The 26,164-nt window shown below is 40.0% G+C and overlaps 2 protein-coding genes and 1 pseudogene across 4 annotated transcripts in view; all 3 read left to right on the forward strand.

The window, feature by feature from the left end:
* Positions 1–26,164, forward strand: part of MASTL (microtubule associated serine/threonine kinase like) — a 38,098-nt gene that overhangs the window by 6,081 nt on the left and 5,853 nt on the right. The window contains exons 2-10 of one of the 3 annotated variants that reach the window (XM_030888363.2): positions 3,265–3,402; positions 7,362–7,501; positions 9,443–9,531; positions 10,331–10,437; positions 10,680–10,824; positions 15,162–15,334; positions 17,868–19,019; positions 20,162–20,300; positions 25,880–25,894. In XM_030888363.2, coding sequence (XP_030744223.1) covers positions 3,265–3,402; positions 7,362–7,501; positions 9,443–9,531; positions 10,331–10,437; positions 10,680–10,824; positions 15,162–15,334; positions 17,868–19,019; positions 20,162–20,300; positions 25,880–25,894 — 2,098 coding nt within the window. The remainder of the gene's footprint in view (positions 1–3,264; positions 3,403–7,361; positions 7,502–9,442; positions 9,532–10,330; positions 10,438–10,679; positions 10,825–15,161; positions 15,335–17,867; positions 19,020–20,161; positions 20,301–25,879; positions 25,895–26,164) is intronic. The other 2 variants (XM_045300196.1, XM_004716105.2) reach the window with 2 other exon arrangements.
* Positions 6,596–6,896, forward strand: LOC101654566 (metallothionein-2A). Its single transcript, XM_004716103.2, has one exon. The coding sequence runs from the start codon at positions 6,675–6,677 to the stop codon at positions 6,858–6,860; it is 186 nt and encodes a 61-aa protein (XP_004716160.1). The 5' UTR covers positions 6,596–6,674; the 3' UTR covers positions 6,861–6,896.
* On the forward strand, positions 13,201–13,717 carry LOC105979812 (annotated as a pseudogene).

The raw sequence follows: 26,164 nt of genomic DNA on the forward strand, positions 1-26,164 counted from the left end.
TATATATATAGAAAAATAATAATAACTAGCAATAAAAAAACCTGAAAAAGAATAGATAATTCCAGGTCTGTCTGCTGACCTTCATGACTATCTCCCCACTGGGCCTGGGGGGTTTTGGTAACTGCTGCCCCTCCTAGCCTGCAGTCTATTTGGGGGGCTCCTCCAGGGCTATGTGGCTTGGCTTTGCTCCCGTTGCTGATCTGCTATGTTCCATCTTGGTTTGCCCCACTGTGGGGAGTTCATACTGGACTCACTTTCCACCAAGTGTCCCAATTACCGTTCTCTGTAAGGAAGTGCTCCAGTGAGGGACATCACGTCTCCAGCTGTTGTTGGCCCTGCAGTCCTGCCTACAGAGACGTTGTCTTTTCCTTCTTTTTTCTTCTTGATTTGCTTCCGTGTGGGTGTGGCAGGCCAGCCCCTCTACCCAACCTGTAGATTTAGTTATTTACTAGATTTTTGAGCAGCCATTTCCTTGGATAGAATCCCGAAATTGGAATGACTAAATCATGAATGTGGTTACTTTTGGGGGGGAGGGGGGACTCATGGAAATTTTATATATAATTCAGAAAGCATTCATTGGAACAAAGCAAGGAGAGATGTGTATCAAGGTTGTATCATTTCACAGTGCCTATCCAATCCTCCAGTGATTCCTTTCCCCCCCCCCATTGATTCCTTTTTTAAAACCGATTTTTGGCATATAATGCACACGCCACACAATGGAATAGCTCAATCACATTGAGAAGAGTTGTACAAGATGCTCACTTTTCCTTAAGAGTTTCTCTTCACCCTCCTCTGCTTTCTCATGGATGCATTAGGGGTCATCTTAGCGTCTCTCCAATCCTTCCCTGTCTTTACAGCCCACCACAGTGGAATTGGTGGTTCCTCGCTTCATGTGCTTGTTTTTCATTGTACAAAACCTGGTGTGTTGTTACCTGCCATGAAGTCAGCCCAAATTCTGGGAGCCCCATGTGAAGCGGAACTGAACTATTGGCCTCAGTGGGGTTTTGATAGGTGCAATTCGGAATTTGATTGCTAAGCCTTTCTTCCTAGTCTGTCTTAGTCTGGAAGCTCCACTGAAAGCTTATTCTACCATCACAGCAATGTGCAAGCCTCCAAATGGGTGGTGGCTGTGTTTGAAATGTTTTGACCAGAAATTGAACCTGGATCTCCCATTGTATGTAAGGCCACAATTCTACTACTGCCCCCACTAAACTTCATGCACTTAGTCTGTGCTAATTATTAGAATTAAAGCACCAATTTACCTGTTCGATAAGTGTTTTCTGAGCATTCCTTTTTTGTGTGGGAAATGGAGTACTGTGATAAACAAGGTAAACATGCCACCCCAGAGCCACCAGTTACAAAAGATACAATCATTGTTACAGGCTTATTTTGTTCATTTCCCTTAGTTCTCACATGGAAAAGAATTAAGGCTAAAAGTGATAGTACAGGAAAGATTTTATAAATTATGCAAATAAACCTACAGAAGAAATATATACTTCCCCCTTTCCCTCATAATGGTCCTGAGAATCCCTTTGCTATTAAATATTCAGTTTAGTGCGCTGACAGTAACAGATTGTAGTTTTATTTCTATAGCAATTAACCTGAAAAGCAACTTGTTTTTTGTAGGACAGCATTTTGAACTAATAAGTTTCAGTTATTCCTTAGACCAGAGATCGGCAGACTGTGGTTCTTCGAATATGTATGGTGGCTTGGAAGTAAAATTGAAAATGAAAATAAAGCTATCAAAGTTTCATTTAAAGAGTATTATTCAGATAATGGTGATTTCATTTGTTTGTAGAAATATATTTATGGATCTCCAAAAATGGTTAACTTGTTGTGAGGGACAGTTTGGCTTTTCCATCTCAAAAGTTTGCCCACCTCTGCCTTAGGCAAACAAATTTCAACTTTCTTCCCTTGTGTAATTTTGTTCACGTCCGCCTTAGTTGTCAGACCCTGCTCTAACAACAGTACCATGAAAGTGACTTTAACAAACAGAAACTTACTCTCTCGTGATTGGTAGGCTAGAAGACCAAATTCACAGTGCCGTCGCTCGAAAGCCAAACTGAACTCACGGGCACAACGTTGATGGCAACTCATAGCTACCCCATAGGACAGGGTAGAACTGCTTCTGTGGGTTTCCGAGACTATAACTTTGTGGCATAGAATGCCCCACCTTTCATTGTGGTAGCAATTGTACAATACTGCTGGTTGTGATTGAACTGTGGAAGATATGATATCTGTATTAGCTCACAATGGTTTGGGGGGAGGGAGAGAAAAGTAGCTTATAACAACAGCTAAAAAGAAAGGAGCAGTTGGTGATTTCTAACTGAATCGCAGCCCGACTCCAAGCTTGCTGCCTCCAGGGTAGGCTTTCTCTGCCTTGGCCTGGAGGAGGGTCCTTCCCTCTGAGCTTCTGGTCCTGGGCAATCTTTGTCTCAGCATCTTGCTCTTAATCTCTTGTATCTGAAAAGAGATGTACTCATATATATCCTACACTAATCCACTCTCATTAACATAACAAGACAACCCCTCATCAATGGGATTATCCAGTTGATTCTGATTCATAGTGACCTCTGACTCATAATAAGACAGAGGAGAGCTGTGCCACAGGACCGCTGTGCCTAGACTTTATGGAAACAGTCAGCCTTATCTTTCTCCTGAAAAGCAGTTGGTGGAATTAGACCAGGAGCGTGTTAGCAGCCCAGCACTGAACCCACTATGCCATCACAGGCATAGCCATTAGCGTTTGCAACCCCAATTTCTAGGGAGCACAGTTCAGTCCAGAACACCACCTGTCAAAGAATCAGAAATAATAAAATTTATTTGTTCCTATTATTTGGGCTTAGGTTCCTGATTATCTTTGGTCTTATTAGAAACATTAATACCCTTTTAACATTTTTAATAATAATAGCAGAAGAGGACTTTCTATTATTAACATATAGGCCATCAGAGAGTGTTTATTTAATTCTTCCTTACCAAAAAGGATGTGTAGTTGTTGTTTTTGCCACTTAATGCTCAGGTAAGCAGTCGTATCATGAGGGGACCTTTTTGCCAACTTAGCTATCTTTCTAGCAGTTTTCTGGTGGCAGTGTGATCTATATATTTCCTCTTAGTGTTTCTGTGATGGCAACTTTGAAGCCACTTTGTAATAAGGTAAAAAACAAACAATATATAGATTGTTATAAGAGCAGTAAGAGCCCCCAATAAAATGATTTATTTTTTTTAAAAACAAACGTTTTCTGTTGTCATGTTCTCTATTAATAGGTTGTCAAAAAGGCAGACATGATCAACAAAAATATGGCTCATCAGGTACAAGCTGAGAGAGATGCTCTGGCGCTCAGCAAAAGTCCTTTTGTTGTCCATTTGTACTATTCTCTGCAGTCGGCGAACAATGTGTACTTGGTGAGTCAATAACTTCGCTCTTTCCTTCATTCAGCAGCTTTCTGAGCCTAGTCCCTGGGATCAGGGTACTTGGGCTTGACTTCCAGATCTGGCATCTACTTGCTGTATGACTTTGGCCAGGGTACCGTACGTTCCTGTTATCTGTAAGATAGAGCTAATAGGAGTACAACCTCAAAGCTTGTTATAAAGTTTCAATAGGCCATTATAAAGCACTTGAACAGAGCCTGGCACATTTATTTAACGATTTATTAAATAAATAGCACACACAATGACAATATTATTTTTAAGTTGGCGAATAATAAGACTGCTACTTGGAAGTGGTGCATGTCAGTGTATGGGCCTTGAAGGAAGTCTGGTTTTCAGGTGGGTAGGGGATAGGGTGACTGTTCTAGTACTTGAAATACCAGTGCATAGCTAATTGCATCACAGTAACCATGAGTTACACAGTATGACAAACTGTCAGGTGAATGGTAGATTTACATGGTTCGAAATGAGGAGCGGTGTGTGTCAAGATTGTATCCTTTCACCATATTTAGTCAGTCTGTATGTTTAGTAAATCATCAGAGAAGCTAGATTACATGAAGAAGAACATGGCGTCAGGATTGGAGTAAGGCTTATTAACAACATGTGATGTGCAAATAACACAGCCTTGCTAGCAAAAATGAGGACGTCTTGAAGCACCTACTGATGAAGCTCAAGGATTGCAGCTTTCAGGATAGATTACAACTCAATGTCAAGAAGACTCAAATCCGCACAAGTGGACCAATAGGTAATATCATGAAATATGGTAAAAAGGTAAAAGTTTTCAAGAATTTTGTCGTGCTTGGCTCCACAATCAATACTCATGGAAGCAGCAGTCATGAGATCAAAAGATACGTCGTATTAGGTAAATTTCCTGCACAAGACATGTTATTCTGGGGTCTAAAGTATGCCTACCCCAAATCATGTTGTTTTTAATTGCCTGATATGCATGTGAAAGTTGGATGGAATAAAGAAGACCAAAGAAAAATCATTTGAATTGTGTGTGGTGCTGGAGAAGAGTATTAAAAGTGCCATGGATTTCTTTAAAAACAAAACATCTCTGTCTTGGAAGAAGTACAACTAGAGTGTTCTTTAGAGGCAAGGATGGTGAGGCTTCCTCTTACATACCTTTGGACATGTCGTCAGGAGAGACCCGTCCTTGGAGAAAGATCATGTTTGATAACAGAGATGCAGTGAAACAGAAGGCGGCCTGTAGGGCTGAATTGAAGAATTGACCCTGTAGGGCTACAATGGACTCAAGGGACAATTGGGAGGACTGCGCAGACCGGGGCAGTGTTTCGATCTGTGGTGCATAGGCCACTCTGAGTTGGAACCAACTCTACGTCATCTATCAACAGCAGGAAAATGGTGAAGATTGTCGATGTTGGGAGTACCAATTCCATACATCTTTCTGATCTCTGAAGTGGTCTATGGATTAAATATTTGATAACCCCAATAGTTGCTGTTTACGATGAATAAATGATTTTCCATGAATGAATGCTTAGGATCTAGTTTTAAGAATGAGGATCTGATCAGTTATCAAGCATCAAAGAATAAAAAGTATTGTGTGCTCATCTCCCTGATGCGATCGCTGAAGACAAATGGGTGCATAAGCAAATGTGGTGAAGAAAGCTGATGATGCCCAGCTATCAAAATATATAGCGTCTGGGGTCTTAAAGGCTGGAAGGAAAACAAGCGGTCATCTAGCTCAGAAGCAACAAAGCCCACATGGAAGAAGTACACTTGCCTGTGCGATCACGAGGTGTTGAAGGGATCAGGTATCAGGCATCATTAGAACAAAAAATAACATCATTGTGAATGAGGGGGAGTGCGGAGTGGAGACCCAAAGCCCATCTGTAGGCGATTGGACATCCCCTTATGGAAGGGTCGCTGGGAGGAGTCGAGCCAGTCAGGGTGCAATGTAGCAACGATGAAACATACAACTTTCCTCTAGTTCCTAAATGCCCCCCCCCCCCCCGCCATCGTGATCCCAATTCTACCTTACAAATCTGGTTAGACCAGGGCATGTACACTGGTACAGATAGGAACTGGAAACAGGGAATCCAGGGTGAATGATCCCTTAGGACCAGTGGTGGGAGTGGCGATACGGGAGGGTGGAGGGAAGGATTGGAAAGGGGGAACCAATTACAAGGAACTATATGTGACCTCCTCCCTGGGAGACGGACAACAGAAAAGTGGGTGAGGGGAAATGTCGGACAGGGCAAGATATGACAAATAATAATTTATAGATTATCAAGGGCTCATGAGGGAGGGGGGAGCGGGGAGGGAGGGGAAAAATGAGGAGCTGATACCAGGGACTTAAGTGGAGAGCAAATGTTTTGAGAATGATGAGGGCAATGAATGTACAAATGTGCTTCACACAATTGATGTATGTATGGATCGTGATAAGTTGTATGAGCCCCTAATAAAACGATTAAAAATTAAAAGAAGAACGAGGATCTATACTTTGGCAGAGCCTGCATTTCCTTTCCCACTTTGATTGCAGTTAAGAATAAAAATTGTTTTCCTAGTATGCTCTCTTGTAACTAACACTGTAGAACCTTATTATGCCACACTTCAACTGTTTGTCCTACCAAATTTTGAAACTAACTATGGAAAAGTATCATATGCTGTTTTAAACTATAAGATTGAAAATTCAGTGTAGATTATAAAAATGTAATAAGCATGGATTTCAGGATGATAGTTCTGGTTGACTCCGTTGTGAGAATTTTCCACCAAGGTTACAGTTTTAGAAACTGGGCCTACAGGGTCATTGTGCATTAAAACTGACTAGATAGCCATGGTTCTTTGAAAGCTATAATGAGTAAATGCAATACATGATCCTGATTTGGTCAGCAATAGGGACGGAAGAGAGACTCTGTAAAGGACAATTGTCAGGTGATGAGTGACACTTGAATGTGGACTATATGCTGGCTCATAGCATCATATGGATATTAAATTTATTGTATTTTTTTGCACTCTAGTTACACGATGGTCTCTTTAACTTTATTTTCAAATTGGTCAGTAAAAAGGAGACGACAGAGAGCCTCGCACAGCCCCACCCGCTGAGCTCAGCTCGCGGGGGCGGGTGCAGTGCGGGGCGGGGCGGCGCGCGCGGAGGGGCGGGGCCTTTGCGCACGGGCCGGCCCCTCGGGTTCAAATGGAGAGGCGGTTGGGCTCCAGGAAGCCTTCCACCTGCTAGCATTCGCTTTCACACTTGCTGTGGGACCGCCAGTCTCGTCTCCCTCCAAATGGACCCCAACTGCTCCTGCAGCGCTGGTGGCTCCTGTGGCTGCTCTGACTCCTGCAAGTGCAAAGACTGCAGATGCAAGTCCTGCAAAAAGAGCTGCTGCTCCTGCTGCCCTGTGGGCTGTGCCAAGTGTGCCCAGGGCTGCATCTGCAAAGGGGCATCGGACAAGTGCAGTTGCTGCGCCTGATGGGAGAGGCCTGCCGGGATGTGACTAGCGCAACATGTCCAAAGCCAAAGATTCTCCCTCAAATGACCCTCACGTCTTTGCTACCTCCTTTTTTGTATGAAATGTATGAATGATAATAAAAGTTGATAAAAAAAAAAGAAGAGAGACTAAACCTGTATATTAATATAAATAGTATTAATTTTATACAACTGTATGTGAAGAGGGAGAAAGAAAACATAGCAAAATCTTTACAATGGCAAATCTAGTCAAAGGGCATATGGGAAATTATTCTAGTATTTTTGCAACTTTTCCGTAAGTCAAACTTTTTTGTTCAGACCAAACCACTCAACTTTTAAAACCACATATATTGACTAAAAGAAACTCCGTGTTAATGTGTATTCATTGTTGCCAAGGAAACCATTGTTATAGACCATGCTAAAAATATATAATGCTAAAATAATACATCTTTAAAGCAATAATATTGTTTTTATTGTGCAACACTTGCGTTTTCCTTTTTGATAGATAATGGAATATCTTATTGGTGGAGATGCCAAGTCTCTTCTGCACATATATGGCTATTTCGATGAAGAAATGGCAGTGAAATATATTTCTGAAATAGCACTGGCTCTAGAGTACCTGCATAGACATGGCATCATTCACAGGTAATGACTGACTTGTCTCTAAACTATTATTTAAAAGTACAAGTAATCAATGTAGTTTATGTTTGAGTCTGAAGTATTCACAGAAAGTGTTTTTCTAAAGTTAAGTACTAGCTTGTAAGAGTTTCAGAATTTTTTCATCTCTTCTTGAGTCTCACTGTGCTTTTTGAATATGTTGCTTTGGTCTGAGGATAGCATTTTATTCTTTAATAATTTATTTCATTTTGTTCTTGATAATACACACAGCAAAAATATGCACAGTCATATTTCAACATGTGCAGTTTAGTAACCTTGATTGCCTTCCTCAAATTGCCCATCCATTCTCACCCTCCTTTTTTTGAGTTCCCGTATATACTCATGTATAAGCCGAGTTTTTCTGCACATTTTTTATGCTGAAAAAGCTCCCCTCGACTTAATATTCAAGTGAGGGTCTCCGGTACAGTGCGGGTGTTCTCCTGTCTCTCCCGCTCATCTGTGGCGCCTGCAGCCGCTCTTCTGCTCCCGCTCTCCTCCAGGGCTGCGGCGACCAATGACGTAGTCTTTACAGTCTTACCTGTGCTTGGTCACGCCCCCTTGCTCCACCCATATTGCTGAATATAAGTACCAGTATATCTCTGGTCTTGGATATACAGTACGTTTATTTACAGTACTTAATCTGCTATATTAATTTTCTTATTAGCCCCTATCTAGACCAGCGTTGACTATGTTTGCATAGAGCAGCCTGTGCCAGGGCTCATAATATACACGCTGCGTTGTGTACGCACTGTGTTACTGCATGTGTTGCGCTAGCACTTCCCATACATATGCAGTAACACTGCGTAAGCTGAATCGCAGTGCATGCAGTAACAGTGCGTACACAATGCAGTGTGTATATTATGAGCCCTAACACAGGCTGCTCTATGCAGTCATGTCATCACATTCTGGAATGTCATCAGCCTGTGTTCGGTCTCAAACTATACAAGCTGCGTTGTGTAGTGTGGTAAGGCAGCATATGTTGTAATGCAGCACATGCAGTAACACAGCGTGTATAGTTATTATTGATACCATATTGTTTTTGTTGACCCTATTTTCCATTTACAGAGCTAGTTTACTATTTTTCTTTGAAATATTCAAAAACATTTAACCTACTGATGCGTCAACGAATGTAATTTTATTGGTATCTATTTTTATTTTGAAATTTACCTGTAGCTGCTGCATTTCCCACCCTAGGCTTATACTCTAGTCAATACGTTTCTCAGGTTTTTGTGGTAAAATTAGGTGCCTCAGCTTATATTCGGGTTGGCTGATACTCGAGTATATATGGTACTCCTCCTTTAGTAACTTGAACTTACTGCCCTAGTCTTTCCAATTGCAGTTGTCATTTTGATCCCATATGGATAGACAATGGGAGAGTATAATGCTCAAAGCAGACAATCTTTACTGGTTATTGTTAGATTTTAAGAAGACTTCACAAAATATTTTCATTTAAGGTTAAAAGATAATCTCAATGCCACATTTTGGGGGGTTGAATTTTCATGCGAGATACAGTGTACCCCTTTCTCCTCTACCATCATGCAGAAGTGCTGCATGTCATAGAACTAGACTTACAAAGTGTTGGTCTGTGGGAAGAAAGTCAGGTGAAATGGCTCTGCTGTATTAAGACTATCTGACGTTACTTTGTATGTGTTTGGTTTTTTTTTACTTGAGGTTTATTTTTATCTAATAGGGCTTATTTATATTGATGAATAACTAGTGAGTAATGGCAAGGGCAAACTGAAATCTAACAGTTAAATTTTTTTAAATGAAGAAAAAGAAAGATCCAAAGATCTTTTACTTTGGTATTTGTTTTTGTTTTTGTTTATTTAAGAGAAAATAAATATTGTTTCTAACTTTCTTTGCCTGAGAACACTAATGTTACCACTAACTCTTTATTAGTTTCCTACTATATTTCTTTTGTATGTGCAGAGATTTGAAACCAGATAATATGCTTATTTCTAATGAAGGTCATATTAAACTGACAGATTTTGGCCTTTCCAGAATTACCTTGAATAGAGGTAAGAAAAATATTCTTGTTAAAATCAAATTTTCAATACTGAATTTCTTTAAGTTAAACTATTTTCTTTGTTAGTCTATATTTAATAGAATTTATAAATATTTATTCCAAAAGGACTAGAATGATTTTTTTTAATTGAAGATAAAAAGTGGTAATAATTACTCTTGGATCTTCAAAGGTTCTTATATCTTTAGAGAGGAACTAACAATTTCTCTTCCTCTATTATGTATCTACCTATTTTTATTCCTACTGAAATTTATTTTTACCAGTCAAAGATCAGTAAAATGACTAAAAAGCTACCATATGATAAAGTGACGATAGCTGGTGAATTTGTTCAAATATATATTACCACCACTGAGACCTTAAGAAACAAGAGTCAGAGAAATTAATGTATAATTTATCATACACAAGGAGACTTGGAAAACGTTGAGAAGATTCCATATATCTTCATTTCACTTTTACATGAACACTTTGTCCCTCCTATGTTAGTTATTGAGTACTGTCTAACCTAAGAATGTGGTTCATTTACTCTTCTATACAGAGCAAGACTCTGTCCTATGAAACTTTAATGGTTCCAAAAGTTTATGGGAAACTTTCATTATCTTTTCATTCCATTTTCCCCTGAATAGATTTCTAATATGGCATGATGGCTTACCTGGGTATGTTTATTTTACATTAGCCAGCTGTAGGTAAGGTTAGTAATATGAAAACAGGAGCAAAACTCAGAACATGTTATCATTGACATAGTGATGACAGCTGACTTTTAGCAGCATCTCATATACTTTTCTTTGTATACCTAGATATCAACATGATGGATATCCTGACAACGCCGTCCATGGCTAAGCCTAGACAAGATTATTCAAGAACTCCAGGACAAGTATTATCTCTCATCAGCTCCTTGGGATTTGTGAGTATTTAGTACTCAATGAGAAAGAACTCACATACCATGGCCTTTCTATGATCACAACTAAAATTTTAAACCCCAACAGTTTCTTACATGTATGCTGAACTTACTTTTTTAAAGAATAAATGACTAAAAGATTTAAATGCTAAGTATGATGAATTACTCTTAGCTTAATAGTTTACCTACTTTGGGGGTATTTTTTATAAAGGTAAATCATGTTTTGTTTTTCCCTATCTTTTTAATAGTACACACCAGTTGCAGAAAATATTCAAGAAGGTACAGATATTCTTTCAACCCTATCTGAAACCTCACAGTTTTCTCAAGGACTAATTTGTCCTATGTCTATAGATCAAAAGGATACCACTCTGTCTAGCAAACTAGTCAAATCATGTAAGTATAAAATGAAAGATATTTTTTCCCATTAAATATGTCCTTTGAGAAACAAAATGGTTTAGAACTTCAAATATTGGATATCAATTTCAATTCAGTGTTCTTGATATATATACATTTGAAATCTCTCAAGTGTATTTGTGATCCTAAAACATCCCCCTCAACCTAATTATGTTAGGTAGGGTGGACTAGAGAGGCAAATCCAGTGACACTCATATATGTGTAAGACAGCATTATATCAAGAAGTAGTTATATATCAGGAAAACATCCCTGCCCAGTCCAGATCAAGTCAGTAAATCCAATATCAGTCCATAAGTCTGATACTAGTCCATAAGTCCCTCTTCAAACTCACACAGCCACATGCATTGATGCAGAATGCAGGAAGATCATAGGCAGTGGTTGAAAAGTCTTGTGGATCTAATGGTGGTGGGCGCATCCCAGGGCTCCAGCAGATCTCTGAGTGGTTCACTAACAGGAAGGTGAAGCAGAGAGAGAGGGGCTGGCCTCCAATGAGCCATTTATCTTGGTCTTGCCTCCAGATGAGGTCATCAAGCTGTGACCTGATTGACAGGTTAAACTCCACCCCTACAGTTTCTTTATCAAGTTGACATGAAACTTTTTAACTACCACACTAATTAAATGACCAAACTGAAGTGAAACAAATTCAAGGTATATGATTGCAAAGGAAAGCTGGTGATGCAGTGATTAAGTGCTCACCTGGTAACCAAATGGTTGGGACCCACGAGCCACTCTGTGGCAGAAAGATGAGGCAGGCAGTCTGCTTCTGTGAAAGACTTTAGCCCTGGAAACCCTATGTGGTTGTTCTGTCACTGTGAATTGGAGTTGACTTCACAGCCATGGGTTCTGAATTTTCTATATTTCATTATTCTAATAGTTCTGAATAATAAATAACAATAGCCAAGCCGGATGCAGAGACATAGCAGAATATAAATGATGACAATATAATAAAAATAGGGTAGAGATACTAACATGAGCAGGGGCCTAGGTACATGAGAATATGTTCCACATTTAGACAACGGGGATTAAATATAATGTGGTCAATGAAAAGCATGTGTAATGGGATATGAATTGGTAGGCTAGTATATTAATCTGGTTGACTAGAGAAATTCATAAGCACTCATATGTATGAGAAAGAACTTTATATACAAGAGCAATTGAATATTGAAAAAACATCCCAGTCCAGTCCAGATCAAGTCCATAAGTTCGATATTAGCCCATATGTCTGATACCAATCAGACTCATGCAACACATGCAATGACACCGAATGCAGGAAAATCACAGGCCAATGGGTGGGAACTCTTGTGGATCCAGTGGCATTGTAAGCATTTCAGCGCTGGCACGGGTCTCCATGTGGTTCCTCCAACTCCAGGGCTCTAGCATAGTTCCATGTGTCTTGTCAACAGGAATGTCTCGCAGGGAGTGAGTGAGTTCTTTCCCCCACCCCCTAGTATGCTTTTTATCTCCTTAGCGGCTCCAAATGAAGTCATCAAGCTGTGACCTGACTGACAGACTAAACTCCACCCCTTCACTCTTAAGTCTCAAGGTGACAACAGATTCTGTAACTACCACAGCTAGACAGGGCAGGAGCCAGTGTGGTTACAGGGATTGTTGAATTTAAGCTATGAGAAATAAGGAGCTATCAAAGATTCCCAAGAAGGGAATAGTCAGATCATATCAGTGATCCAGAAAGAGCTCCTAGCAAATATACAGTTAGCACAGGGCATTGGGCTAGAATTGGGATTTCACCAAATAACAAAATCAGTGTTCATTAAGTTTCAGGAATTCCATGGAAAGGGCCCATATACTAAAAAAAGATTAGGGTGGCCTTCACATTTTTGCCGCTTTTAAAGTTCTAGATGTAGATGAAAAGTCATTTCCACCTTTGTTTGAGACAAAGAAAAGATACATAAAATGCATTTATTGTGATCTTTAGTAAAACTGGTTGTCTTATTGTGTCTAGTTAAAAGTTGAGCAACAGTTTTTAGCTCACACTGTATATTGCATAGAATATTTCAGTATTTATATAGCATAAGGTAATTATGCAATATAAATAGTGAGCTACAAACAGTTGCTCCTCAAACATAGCATGAAGAGCACTGGTGGCGTACTGGTTAAGCGTTAGGCTGCTTACTACAAGGTCAACAATTTGAAACCACCGGCCAGAGAAAGATGAGACGTCCTAGTCTTGTAAAGAGTTAGTCTCGGAAGTGCATTCTGAAAAGGAACGTTAGAACATTTAGCTCCTTGACTTCTCCGGCCAAAGGTACACGGGAAGATGTTATGATTTAGTAAAAATACACTGGACTAAGATTTAGGAAAATTAGATTCAAGACCTTACACTCTATTTGTAGCTGAATGCCTTTAGCTTCCAGAGAGGAATCACCAAACGCAATAGCTGGGGTTTTGTGCTCAGTCGTTCAGAGACCCCCAGGCGATCTACAGCTGGTGACAAAAGAATGCCTCATATGCAGAGATTGGATTCTTCACATATTTACCAGATCATGAATTCCAGGTAATGTGTTTCAGCCTTTACCAGCAGATCACGAAAAATATGGTGGAGACCCACAAACCCCTCAGAATTGCATGTTGTTACCAAGGTAAAAAGTACAGAAAGATGGCCATTTGGGGAAAAGGTACAGTAAAGATGCTTGAATGACCAAAAGCACATACTCCTCAAGTTCATACGAATCCCCTTCAGTGAGTGCAGAACTCACAGTCATGAAACATTTGATAAGGATTCAGCTATTGAAGTTGCCACAAGGCCTTCGGACAAAGGAGGGCACGTCTGACACGTGCGCGCCCCAAGAGCACTGAGGAATTAGTGATGCCGTGGAATCTAGAACCTGTGGAGCAGGGAGGAATTACGTCCTGAGGCCAGAGCACCCTCAGATTTCTAGCAATGTAAATTAGTTTTGTTTAAAGGTGGTGGGAAAGTATTTTCATTAACTATATTTTACCTAACAACCACCAAAATAGTTACAGTCTTCAAAGCCACATGGACAGTTCTGCCCTGTCCTCAAGAGTCGCTAGGAGTCCAAGCTGACTCAGTGGCAGGGAGTTTGGTTGAGGATTTATCTAGCATAAAAGAAAATGTGCCATGTTGTTATCACTACGTTAGATTGTACTTACGGTTCCTGCTGTCTGCCAGTTTACCCTTACTTACTTGTTTTCACTGGTAGTAATGATGGACTCCCTGAGGACATGAATAATTCATCTTTATAGCATGTCAACCTCAACATTAAAATACAACTACAACCAGAAACCCATTTCTGTCAAGTTGATTCCACCTCATAGCGACTGGACATAGAGTTTCTGAGACTGTAAATCTTTAAGGGAGTAGACAGCCTCATCTTTCTCCTGTAGAGCAGCTGATGGGTTTGAACTGCCTGCCAGCCTTATGGTTACCAGCCAACATCTAAGCTGCGGCACAACCAGAGTTCCTTAAAATAAATCTATAATTTTAATTAAATGAAAAATGGAGTAAATCTAGCCTGGTAGTGTAGTTGCTTATGTGTTACACTGCTAACTTCAAGGTCGGCCTTTCAAAACCACCAGCCACCTGCATGGGAGTTAGATGAGACTCTCTGCTGCTCCCATAGTGAGTTAGCCTGGAAAACCCGAAAGGGCAGTTTTGCTCTGTCCTTGGGGGCCTCTGTCAGCATCAACTCACTGACGATGACTTTAGGGTTTTAGCATTGGCCTATACCAAAAGAACCCATTGCTGTCAAGTCGGCTCCAAATCATAGTGACCATATAGACCACAGGGCTGTCTCCATTCCTGACCCCTTTGTGCATGAGAAACTTGCACCATGGGCAAGCATTCCTGGAACCACCTGGGACTCATTCTGCATTTGATTTTGTATTAATTTTCATTGTTCCACATTCAGAAACCTTTTGTTGTTGCCAAATTTTTCGTACTGTCCACATTCAGGGATGCAACCCTACATGGGGCTTTGACCCACAGTTTAAGAAGGTAGGAATGCCCTTTTATTAAGGATAATTTCAAACTGGCTACCACGTTCTCAGAATTGGTCTGCTCCGAATTATAAATCTTTTCCCTTGTGCTGATTTTGATGTTTCTAAATCTGAAGGGCTTTTTTGGTTTTAGTGTCCAGGGCAGTACTCGCTCGTGTTTCTCACAACTGGTATTCCTAAACATGAGAAGCATGCCAGGAAGACAGGCAACCGTGCGTGTGGATTGAATAGTTTACGTATCATGCTGTGCGAGATGCTATTCTTTGATTAATTGTAAAGATTCAGATTGTGAACTAAGACAGGTATAACATAAGCTTCCATGTTTTCTTCTCCTCCCATAGGTCTTGAAACAGTTGCCTCCAACCCGGAAGCGCCTGTGAAGTGTCTGACTTCTAATCTACTCCAGACTCGGAAAAGGCTGGCGACCTCGAGTGCCAGTAGTCAGTCCCACACGTTTCTCTCCAGTATAGAATCAGAATACCACAGCAGCCCCAGGTGGGAAAAGGATTGCCAGGTTAGAATGAATTTGGTCTTACCTGGAATCAGCAGTTTGAAGCTACCAGCTGCTCCGCGGGGCAAAGACTGTAAAGCTTTAAAGTCTCAGAAACCCTCAGGGGCGGTTCTACCTTGTCCTATAGGGTCACCATGAGTTGGGATCAACTCAATGGCAGTGAAGGTTTTTTTAGAATAATTATGTATATCATCAGATTGATAAAAACGCTCATATCTACCTTTTCATGTAAACTCTGTAAGGAAAAGTAATTCTTATAGGAATGCCAAGATATTCTTTAAAATTCTTCAGTTTCTTACACATTCTGTCGAATTCTTTTGAAATATTCCATTTCTCAATCAGATATGAATTTGTTCTTGGTTGACTATATTCCAATTTTTTTAAATCCTGATAGTAAATTGAAAGATGGTGCTGCAATAGTTTGTTGGTTTGTTTTTTTTAATTCCAATTGGCTAGATTTGCTACTTATTTTTTTGTGTTTTAAAAACTTACATGTTATTTAAAATTCATACTATTCCCTCTACACTGTTTCTCCCTCCAGCTTAGAATTTAACAAAACGGTAACTTCTGACTCAGAAATAACTTTGAGTCCACAAAGAGAATATAGGTACACCTTTAAAGTACCTCTTCTGAGGAAATCACTTACTCAATGAATACAATTACTTAGTTACTTTACTTAATTTATTATATTTTTGCTCTTAGTTATTGAAGCTCATGCATACTGATAGGAACTAAAATTTTAAATTAAAGCTTTCCTTATGATTAAACAGGGTAATGTTAGATTAGAATTATGGTAAAACAAAAACAAGCCTTCCCCTTCAGAAAATACCTTATTCTCAGTTAATATACTTTCCTTCATTATGGTTAGATAGCTGTATTTTAGGAGTAGAGTCCATTTTTAGTTAAGCCAGGTTTTTAAAATCTTCCTCCTTCTTGTAGACTGCTGTAGAGGTAGAATATGCTGCTGGATACACAGGTTTCCACTCTTAGCATTGTCAACTCCATCTCTTTCCTATTCAAGAAGATACATTTTGTGCCATTTTAAATTATCCACGACTCTACCTTTCTCCGCTCACTTCTGCACCTGCGGAAGGCAATGATAGGATGAGAGCATTCTATATGTAATGTGCCAAAGTTACGACACAGTTCTCAGGTTATGGCAGAGGAGTGTCGGTGAGCCATATAGGATTCCTTGATAAACCTTGTTGTGATCCCCAAATGCATCATTGTCTGTGCTTTTTGGATCTGTGACTTAGTGTGATAGTTATTAAAATCTGCTACTCGTACCTCAAAATTAGGTGTGATTAGAGTTTCTTGAGGACTCAATCTGAATAATCTTTTAAAAAACCCTAGTTTCCTGCACCAGTTTACAGTATTCTATCAAAGCTCGGTTTATGCCTGAGCACCTTCAGAGAGTTGGAATTCAAATTCCTTTCAAGGAAAGCATTTTGTCCTCAAGGCATAAGTTCATCTTGACAATGGGTTTTGTTTCCTATTGCTTTATTTAAGTATAAAATCTGATTAGTTTAGCTTCATCTTTAGCAACGTTGTGTGTGTGTGTGTGTATAAATATGTATTGCTACACACAAACACACACACACACATTTATAATTTTGGTCTATGAATTCCGACAACTAGGCTTCAATCACCATGCTTTTTTTAAAGAAAACATTTTACTGGGGAGCTCTTAGAGCTCTTATAACAATTTATACATCCATTATGTCAAGCATATTTGTACATTTGTTGCCATCATCATTCTCAAAACATTTTCTTTCTACTTGAGCCCTTGGTATCAGCTTCTCATATTTTTCCTCCCTCCCCCAGCATCATGCATTTCATTTATTTATTTTTATTCTTTGCACCGTGCATTTTATAATTCAAAAGGGCGATAATGTACATAATGTTTTCTTGTCCAAGTTTACTTGTAAACCTTGCCTGTTAGTTTGCCCCAGAAGGAACATATTGGTTAAGAGCTCAGCTGCTAGCCAGAGACCTGCCTGTTGAACCCATCAGCTTTCGTAAGCTTTGCAGCCTTAAATGCCTGTGGAGCAGCCCTGCTCTCTCCTATGGTCTGCTGCGAGTCAGCATCAACTCAACAGCAGCGAATATTTGGGTTTTAGTTTCTCCTATTTCGTAATACTCTACCATAATAAGTATTTATCAAAATACTCTTAACAGAATAATTCACTTAAATTTTACATTCGTGTTTCACTCAAAATAATACGTGTAGATGTGTATTCTAGTTGTTTATTTTGCTGCTTCATTCTGTTTCACTGGAAAGTGAAAAGAAGTAGTTTAGTGGCTACTGAGGCCATCATCACGTCAATACACAAAAGCCAACAAAGTTTAAGAATAAATATCAGCTTTAAAAAAAAATCATTTTATTAGGGGCTCATACAACTCTTATCACAGTCCATGCATACATCAATTGTGTAAAGCACATTTGTACATTCATTGCCCTCATCATTCTCAAAACATTTGCTCTCCAAATATCAGCTTTATATAGCTAAAAATAAAACATTTTGTCCCCTCCCAGGAAAATGATGAGACACTGGGTTTGAAAATGATGAGTTCGAATGCAACTGAAAATCCGGCCTGTACAAAACCTGCGAATGTCATTGAGAGCCGAAATGTCAACAGGAAGGACCTCGAGTTAGGCCTTTCTCCCATTCACCCCAGCTGTGGCATTCCTCATCCTGGAGATGCTTGGCTGGATGTTGCTAAAACATGCGCCTCTGGGAAAGATTCCTGGGAAGCCAGAGAACTGGCTCCAGTAAATAATATTAACACGCCCAGTGCCACAGGGCAGTCTGGTTCTCATCCATCGCATCAGTGGGACGTGGATTCTGGCAAGGTGACCAAAGAGCACCTTGAGAAAAAGGGTTTTAAGAGACATTTTGAGTTGGTTGATACCAGTCCTTGCCAGGAAATCATACAGAATAAAAAAAATTGTGTAGAGTATACCTGTGGTAGTGAAATGATGGAGTGCCGTGCAAACCACAGCACTGGGCTAACAGGCGAAGTCCAGGACTTTCAGATATCAGTGTACAGAAGCCCGCTCAATGACGGTGACAATGAGGAGAACATTGCCAGCCCTTTTCCTGATAAACAAGAAACACCAGAAAAGGCACCTACCCCGATGATAGCAAAAAACCTGCTCTGTGAACTGGACGATGATTGTGAAAAGAACATTAAGAAGGATGACTTAAGTGCTAGTTTTTTGGGTTCTGATGATGAGAGGGCGCCTAAAGGTATGTATGCGGATTCTGATACCTCTTTTCCTGGGATTTCCATAATGGAAAGTTCGTTAGAAAAGCAGTCCTTCGATCTAGACAAAAGCATCAGAGAAGCCTCTTTTGAAGAATCAAATATCACAGACCGACTGATGGTGTCACCGAGCCACCAAGAAAATGCCCTGCCAAAGGGTGACGAGGATCCTGCTGCCCAAGACAATAATGGGAAAATGTTTGCTCCTTCTTCAGAGGCGTTAAAAACATTAACCATCCCTAAAAGGAATGTGGTAGCGTTTCAAAGTTTTAACAGCCACATTCATGCATCCAATAACTCTGAACCATCTAAAGTGAGTGTGACTTCTTTAGATGCCATGGATACTTCGTGTCCTTACAGTGATTCCTATCCCGTGGCTCTAACCCCTAGTCAAAAAAGAAGTTCCTCTCTGCCATATGCGGTATGTTATAACTTTTCTACACTTTGTTCTTTGAATTTGGGAAAAATTAAGGCAAAGCACTTACCTCTCGACTGTATCTAATATATGTTTTTCTTCTTTGAGAATCTGTGGGTTTAGGGAGTTTTAAACACTGAAAGATAAAGCTGGAAGTAATAATTATTATTTTATTTCCTAAGTATATGTGTCAACTGTATTTATTAATAATATTTATGCATAGCTCTTTTTAATTATCCAAGAAAATGCAGTCACACATGTTTCACTTGATCGTAGCAATGCTCTGTGATACAGAATCACTTTCTCGTCCACCTCACTGTCTCCTAGGACTTACTAGGAGAGCTCTTCATAGGGAAAACGTTTAAAGCTCTGTCTTTCAAATCTCATTTTGCTTTTATTGTCTATACCTTCGACCTTTCTAAATATCCACAGTTTCATTTATTTTTTTCCTCACTTTGTAGACTCCATAATATAAAAAGATGTGAACATTTACAGGTTACGAGACTTGGGTTTCCTACTGAAAGCTTAGTGAGTGATTTAGAAGTTCCTTTACTTCAGAGTTTCCATATTGCCGTAAGCTTCCATATAAGGGGTCATGGTACCTGTCGCGTTAGTGTGAGAAACAAAGGGATCCTTCAAATTTTGAGGTGCCATTTAGTGTAAGAAATAATTTAGACTTAGTCCGGCCCTCATTCAATTCGTCAGCAACCGCCTCCCTCACGGCTGTTAGCCCCGTGGCTGTGGAGTTGCCCTCTTTAGAGGGGATTTCTCTCCCACTGAGAGGTGGGCGGGTTCGAACCGCTGACCTTTTGGTTACCAGCCAGTCCCAGGTCAGTGGCTGTTAGGCTCGTGGCTAATGCATGCTACTAAGGGGTTCTTCCTTATAGATATCATGTATGGTTTGTTCCTTGCCTGTATAGATCTTACTGAAATGATTCAATACTCTTACTATTGAATTTCACTAGCTACTAGAAATTTTCACAATTATAAATAGTTATGAGTTCATATTCAAAAGTGACTAAGGAAGAATTTGATAGATATTTTATGCCCGGCAGTCTAGGGCCTATGTTTTCTTTAATTTCTGCATTTGTTTGTGGCCAAACGAATTAAGATATGTGTTGTCTTTCATGCTTCTTGTAAATTAACAGACCCCATGTCAGAACAAGTCAGGAACACCATTCCGAACACCAAAGAGTGTGAGAAGAGGGGCAGCCCCAGTGGATGATGGGAGAATTCTAGGAACCCCGGACTACCTGGCACCTGAGTTGTTACTAGGGAGGGCCCATGGTAAGAGATGCATGACTAGAATTTTTGACGTCTTATATATCTGTGAGTACAGTAAAAAAGAATAATAATTTTTTGAGGTAAAATTACCTCAAATTTCTTTGGTATTTAGATTGCCTAAAATAAAATTAAGTAATTCAGGTAATACTCTTTTATGATATGTGTAATATTTATTGTGGGAAATGAAAAAAGGAATGGCTGTCTTAGTCTCTGAATGTGTAAGACCTAACGTGGAAGAATATGTAGCAGTCTGTTCTTGACCTTCTCATTCAGCCTCGGGAACTCAGAGAAGCCCCACCTCTCGCTTTCTTTGGCCCTTCTTAAATTACTTTTGTTCTCAAGTTTTCCCCAGTCTGTTCTAATACATGTTTAGGGAAGCAAAGTTAGTGTAAACTTATGTTCGATCTTTTGAAGCCTATCCTAGGTAACTGTGCTCTCATTTATCCTCTCACCTGAAGGGTCGAACTAGAGGTGAATCATCCTTAAAAATGGAACACTCTTGAAAGAATGAAAGGAGGTCATTTTACCTGTCCTCCCATCCAAAAGGAACAGTCTCCTGAATCTTGATATCAAGTACTTATCTGTTTCTTGGCCTCTTTTTATGGTTTTCTATCTCAACCCCTGTAGCCCACATACACACCTTGCATTTTTATTTCTTTGTGGGCTCATTTACTCCAAAAATGTTACCAACCTTGTTCCCCCTTACTGCCTGACTTTTCAAAGGTTTCCTTGTTCCTTTGTCTGCTTATTTTTGCTCTGATGACCTGATGGTTAGCCTCAGTATGTAACTGAAACCACTTCTTTACTGTGCCCTTATAAATATTATACACCGATGTCCTTGCAGCCCAGTCTACTGGTCCTTTGGCCATCTAATTCTTCTTGCCCTATTGCTTTCCTCGGTGTTCTTGTGGCTTCAAGATTCTGCCCTCGTTTTCTTCTCTGCATGATCCCAGTTAATTTCATCACTCAACTTCAGTTGGCACCTCCACATTGATGATTCCCAAATCCCTCTATCTCTCATCCTGGCTTTCCCTAGGCAGCCAACCCGTGCCCAACACTACCTACCCAGTAGTCTATTGGTCTTTCAAATGTGTGTCTCAAGGCTGAGCTTATCAACAAGCTTCTCATCCTCTGTTCTCTACCTCAGTTTTCCCCACTTCAGAGTGACATATTGTTGTACTAGGCAAGATCAGTCCACACCCCCTTATTGATAATTAAAACCTTCATTAACAGCTGGCTTGAGAGGGGGCTATAGCCCAGGAAAAAATTACTCTCAACCCCGAGCAAAGAAAACATGCGTCTTTATAGTTAAGGCAGAGGGCTGGCTTAAAGGGAAGGGGGGAAATATAGGCAGTTACATTTTTGATCAGACAGGCAGAATACCTGAAAGTCTGCAGACATCTAGAGAGATTCCAGGTGTGTCAGGAGTTCCTGGAAGGGAAAGAAGTGGGTTAAGAGCAGCTGGCTACTAGCAGGGCATTGAAGGTAGTTTAAAACAAAATGAAGTTCCTTGAGCTAAGCTAACTATATAAATCCAATTAATTTTGCTGTAAGAATTTCATCTTACAGTCGAATTATTTTATTAGCTTTCTAACTGGTCTCTTTAATTTCAGCCTATTGTCTATCATAACGTCTCCAGGTTTCTCTTTCTAAAACAACGGTTCATGCCACTTCCTTCCTCCAAAAGCTGTGCTACCTCCCTCCCTCTTCTTACCTGAAAAATAAAATCAAAATTACTGCACAATGCATCTTAGATAGATAGATAGATAGATAGAGCTCCGACATCAAGTATACCTCTTCTCTTGAAGAACCTCTATTTGCCTGGTTTCCCATTGCATTTCGTAAAATACACTTATTCTCGGGTCATCTTATATTGCCTCAGTTTAGGAAAGCCAGACCAATAATTTTCTATGAACTGTCTTCTGATCTTATCATCACCTTATATATCACCTTTTCCATAAAGCATCCCTTGACCAAAGATGGAGAATTTGTTATTCATTCCTCTATCACTTCATTAGAAACTGCTTAAGGCATCTCGGATGTCATTCTTCCTCTGTTGGAATTATGTATAAATATGTATCTCCACTACAAAGCTGAACAGGATTTCTTTCTTTTTTTTTTTTAATTGGGGGCTCGTACAACTCTTATCTCAATCCATATAGCCATCCATTATGTCAAGCACATTTGTACATTTGTTACCATCATCATTTTCAAAATATTTTCTTTCTACTTGAACCCTTGATATCAAGTCCTCATTTTTCCCCTTCCTACCCTCCCTTCCACACGAATCCTTGATAATTTATAAATTATTATTTTTTCATGCCTTCCATTGTCTGATGTCTCCCTTCACCCACTTTTCTGTTGTCCATTGCCCAGCGAGGGGCTTATATGTAGATCATTGTGATCAGTTCCCCCTTTCTACCCCACCTTCCTCTTCCCCTCCTGGTATCCCTACTCTCATTATTGGTCCTCAGGGGTTTATCTGTCCTGGAATCCCTGTGTTTCCTGCTGTGATCTGTACCAGTGTACACCCTCTGGTCTAGCCGGATTCGTAAGGGAGAATTGGGATCATGATTGTGTGTGTTTGGGGGGGGGGGCATTAAAGAAATAAGGGAAAGTTGTATGTTTCATAGGTGTTACACTACACCCTGATTGGCTCGTCTCCTCCCCGAGACCCTTCTGTATGTCCAATTGTCTACAGATGGGCTTTAGGTCTCCACTCTGCACTCCCTCTCATTCACAATGATATATTTGTTCTTTGATGCCTGATACCTGATCCTATCAACACCTCATGATCACCCTGGCTGGTGTACTTTTTCCATGGAGTCTTTGATGCTTCTCAGCTAGATGGCTCCGCTTGGTTATCTTCAAGCCTTTAAGACCCCAGACACTATATCTTTTGATAGCCGGGCACCATCAGCTTTCTTCATCACATTTGCTTATGCACCCTCTTTGTCTTCAGCTATGGTGTCAAGAAGGTGTGTGCATCATAGAATAGAGAACAATAGAATAATAGAACAAAGTGTTCTTGCATTGAGGGAGTACTTGAGTAGAGGCCCAATGTCGTACCTTAATACTAAACATATAAATATATGCACATAGATCTATTTCCCCATCATCATATATAAATATATTTACATATGTACATGCCTGTATTTAGACCTCTATAAATGCCCTTTGCCTCCTAGTTCCTTCCTGTGTTTCCTTTTACTTTCCTCTTGTCCCACTATCATGCTAAGCCTTCATTTGGGTTTCAGTAATTCCTCTCAGTTACTTTACCCTTGATCAAGTCCTACCAGGCCTCCTATACTCTCCTTGTCATCAATTTTGGATCACTTGTTGTTCCCTTGTCCCTGAGTTTATTATCACCCTCTTCCTTTCCCCGCCTCCCCCTCTCCCATCTACCCCAACCATTGGTCCTGTTGTTTTCTCCTCCAGATTGTTTATCCTGCCTATCTTATCTAGATAGACCTGCAGAGATAATAATATGCACAAAAAACAAGACAGCAAAAGAAAACAAAACAATAACAACAACAAAAAAAGAAAAACCTATAAATAGTTCAAGGTCTGACCTTTCCAGTGGAGTGTGATGGGGTGCCATGCCCTGGCCCCACAGTCTATTTTTGGTACTCCCTCGGGACTTCCTTGCTCTGTTCCCTTTGCTGTTCTGTTGCACACCCTTAGTGTTTTGCCTCGGTGTGGTGGGGTCAGATCAGGTGCAATTCCAGCACAGTGTCTCCAGTGTTGTTCCCCATAGTGCTATGGGTAGGGAGGGACGTCGTGTCTTGTGGTGGGGCCAGCCCTCTGGTGCTCTCTGTGCTTTGGCTGCTCTGAGTAGGAATATCGTCCTTGGGGCTTAGCAGGCCAGGATGTGTTCCTCTCCCTTCGTTTGCTCCTGTGGGCTCTGATCAGACATGTCCCTCTCCGTGAGCTGTAGCTTCAGTGCTATCCTCTGAAGTGAATTATTCAGCGGGAAGTGGGCATTGTCCACATAGCTGGGATTGGAACCGGCCCCTCAGACCTCGCTATTGATTTCCTGCTTCATGCCGGTATGTTGCATTCACATCTTGGAGCACCGAGTTGAAGTCTGGTCCCTCTTTTCCTGCAGAGATATAAACAATCCCCTCTCCTTGGGTGGGTTAGTGCCCTGGAACAGGATTTCTTAAGAGCAGAATATGCATTTTCTGCCTTCTATATAGCAGAATTTTTCATCCCAGAAAAATTCCTTAGAAGCACTCAATTACCATTCTTAACAATCTTCCCAATTTTAGAAAACAATTGACCTATTTAATATTCCCCTTTATTAGCCAAAGCAATTAATTTTCTGTGGGCACTTACTGATGGTTTTTTTCACAGCACCCATTAGCTAAGTCACAAAAATGCTAAAAGTCTGCCCAGCTCCTATATTATAATTAATATCTCACCTAACTTAGGGTACATTATAAAAACATAGAAACAATTATGAGGATGGCACAAGTCCTAGCTCTATTTCATTCTCTTAAACTATGAGTCTCTATGAGTCTGAACTGAGTTAGGCAGCACCTAATAGCAACCTGAAATTAGGTTTTGAATTTAAACATTTATTTTATAGACTTGTGATACTATTTGTTGTTTTAGAAACTACCTAGCAAACTAATTTTATAGAAAAAATATATAATTTAAAAATATACTGTTCACTATATTTCCCCCAAATTTCCCCCTGCCCCCAACTACCACTCCCCAAGACCATCACTTTTTTTTTTTTAATCATTTTATTGGGGGCTGGTACAGCTCTTATCACAATCCATATATACATCCATTGTGCCAAACACATCTATACATATGTTGCCATCATAATTCTGAAAACATTTTCTTTCTACTTGAGCCCTTGGTATAAGCTCCTCGTTTTTTTCCCCTCCCGCCATCCCTCACCCTAAGACAATCACTTTCAACTCAAACTATCTCTTCTGTTTTCTAAATGATATACATATGTATGGAAATTTTTTGCTATTTCTTTTTTAAAATATTACACAATAACTTTTGGAAGATGCACGTGCAGTCTCTTCTCAACTCCTTTCCCCACAAAACTCTGCAGGTTCTTTTAGGTACTAAACTTACCAGCCTGTTTTGCTCTAACCCCATCTGCCTTCAAGGCTCAACTCTCATATCCCATTATGTGCAACAAGACTGCGAATCTTAGGAACCTACATAATTTCCTCAGATACACCTTGTTCTGTCTTACCTCTGTGCTTTTACTTCTGTTTTCCTCCTGTATAACTAACTCCTAATTCTTAGAAGCTTAGGCTTAGGTAGAAGTTCTCTGATACTTCCCATAGTCTAGCTTCTTCAGCCAGGCTGACATAGGCACTCTGTCCTGAGTTGGCATAGATTCCGCTGCTTGTTTTTGTTTCAGCTTTTAACATTGGGCTTTAATCAATCATATCTCTCAGTGTAGCCTGTTTACTCTTTAGGTAAGCTAGTTTTATTATTCTTGTTGATATCCTTGATGTTTGGTGCAATAGTGGGATATCTAGTTCAATGAATGATGTAAGATCAAACTCATCATGTTAATATACCGCTAACAACTTTTTCCTTCTGTGCAGGATTTCTGAATTCGGGTGAGTGAGTGTCTTTATACAATACTATCGCAAAGCATATTAAGTTGAACAAAGTGTAACTGGATCACAGAAAGAAAGAAAAAAATCTCCTTTTCAGCTCGCTTATGATATACAGACATGAACTGTCTTCTGTCTTCTGGGCAGAAAGACTATCCAGAAAGGTTGCTGTTCTCTATGAAAAGAAATGTAGGCATTGGTATTTTTTAATAACTTCTAAGATTATCCTAAAGATATACCTTCTGTATTGCAACAGGAAGTGCCTTGATTAAA

The sequence above is a fragment of the Echinops telfairi genome, unplaced genomic scaffold, assembly GCF_000313985.2.
Source record: "Echinops telfairi isolate 266 unplaced genomic scaffold, ASM31398v2 ScPeMD7_7461;HRSCAF=8499, whole genome shotgun sequence".
Lineage (NCBI taxonomy): Eukaryota > Metazoa > Chordata > Mammalia > Afrosoricida > Tenrecidae > Echinops > Echinops telfairi.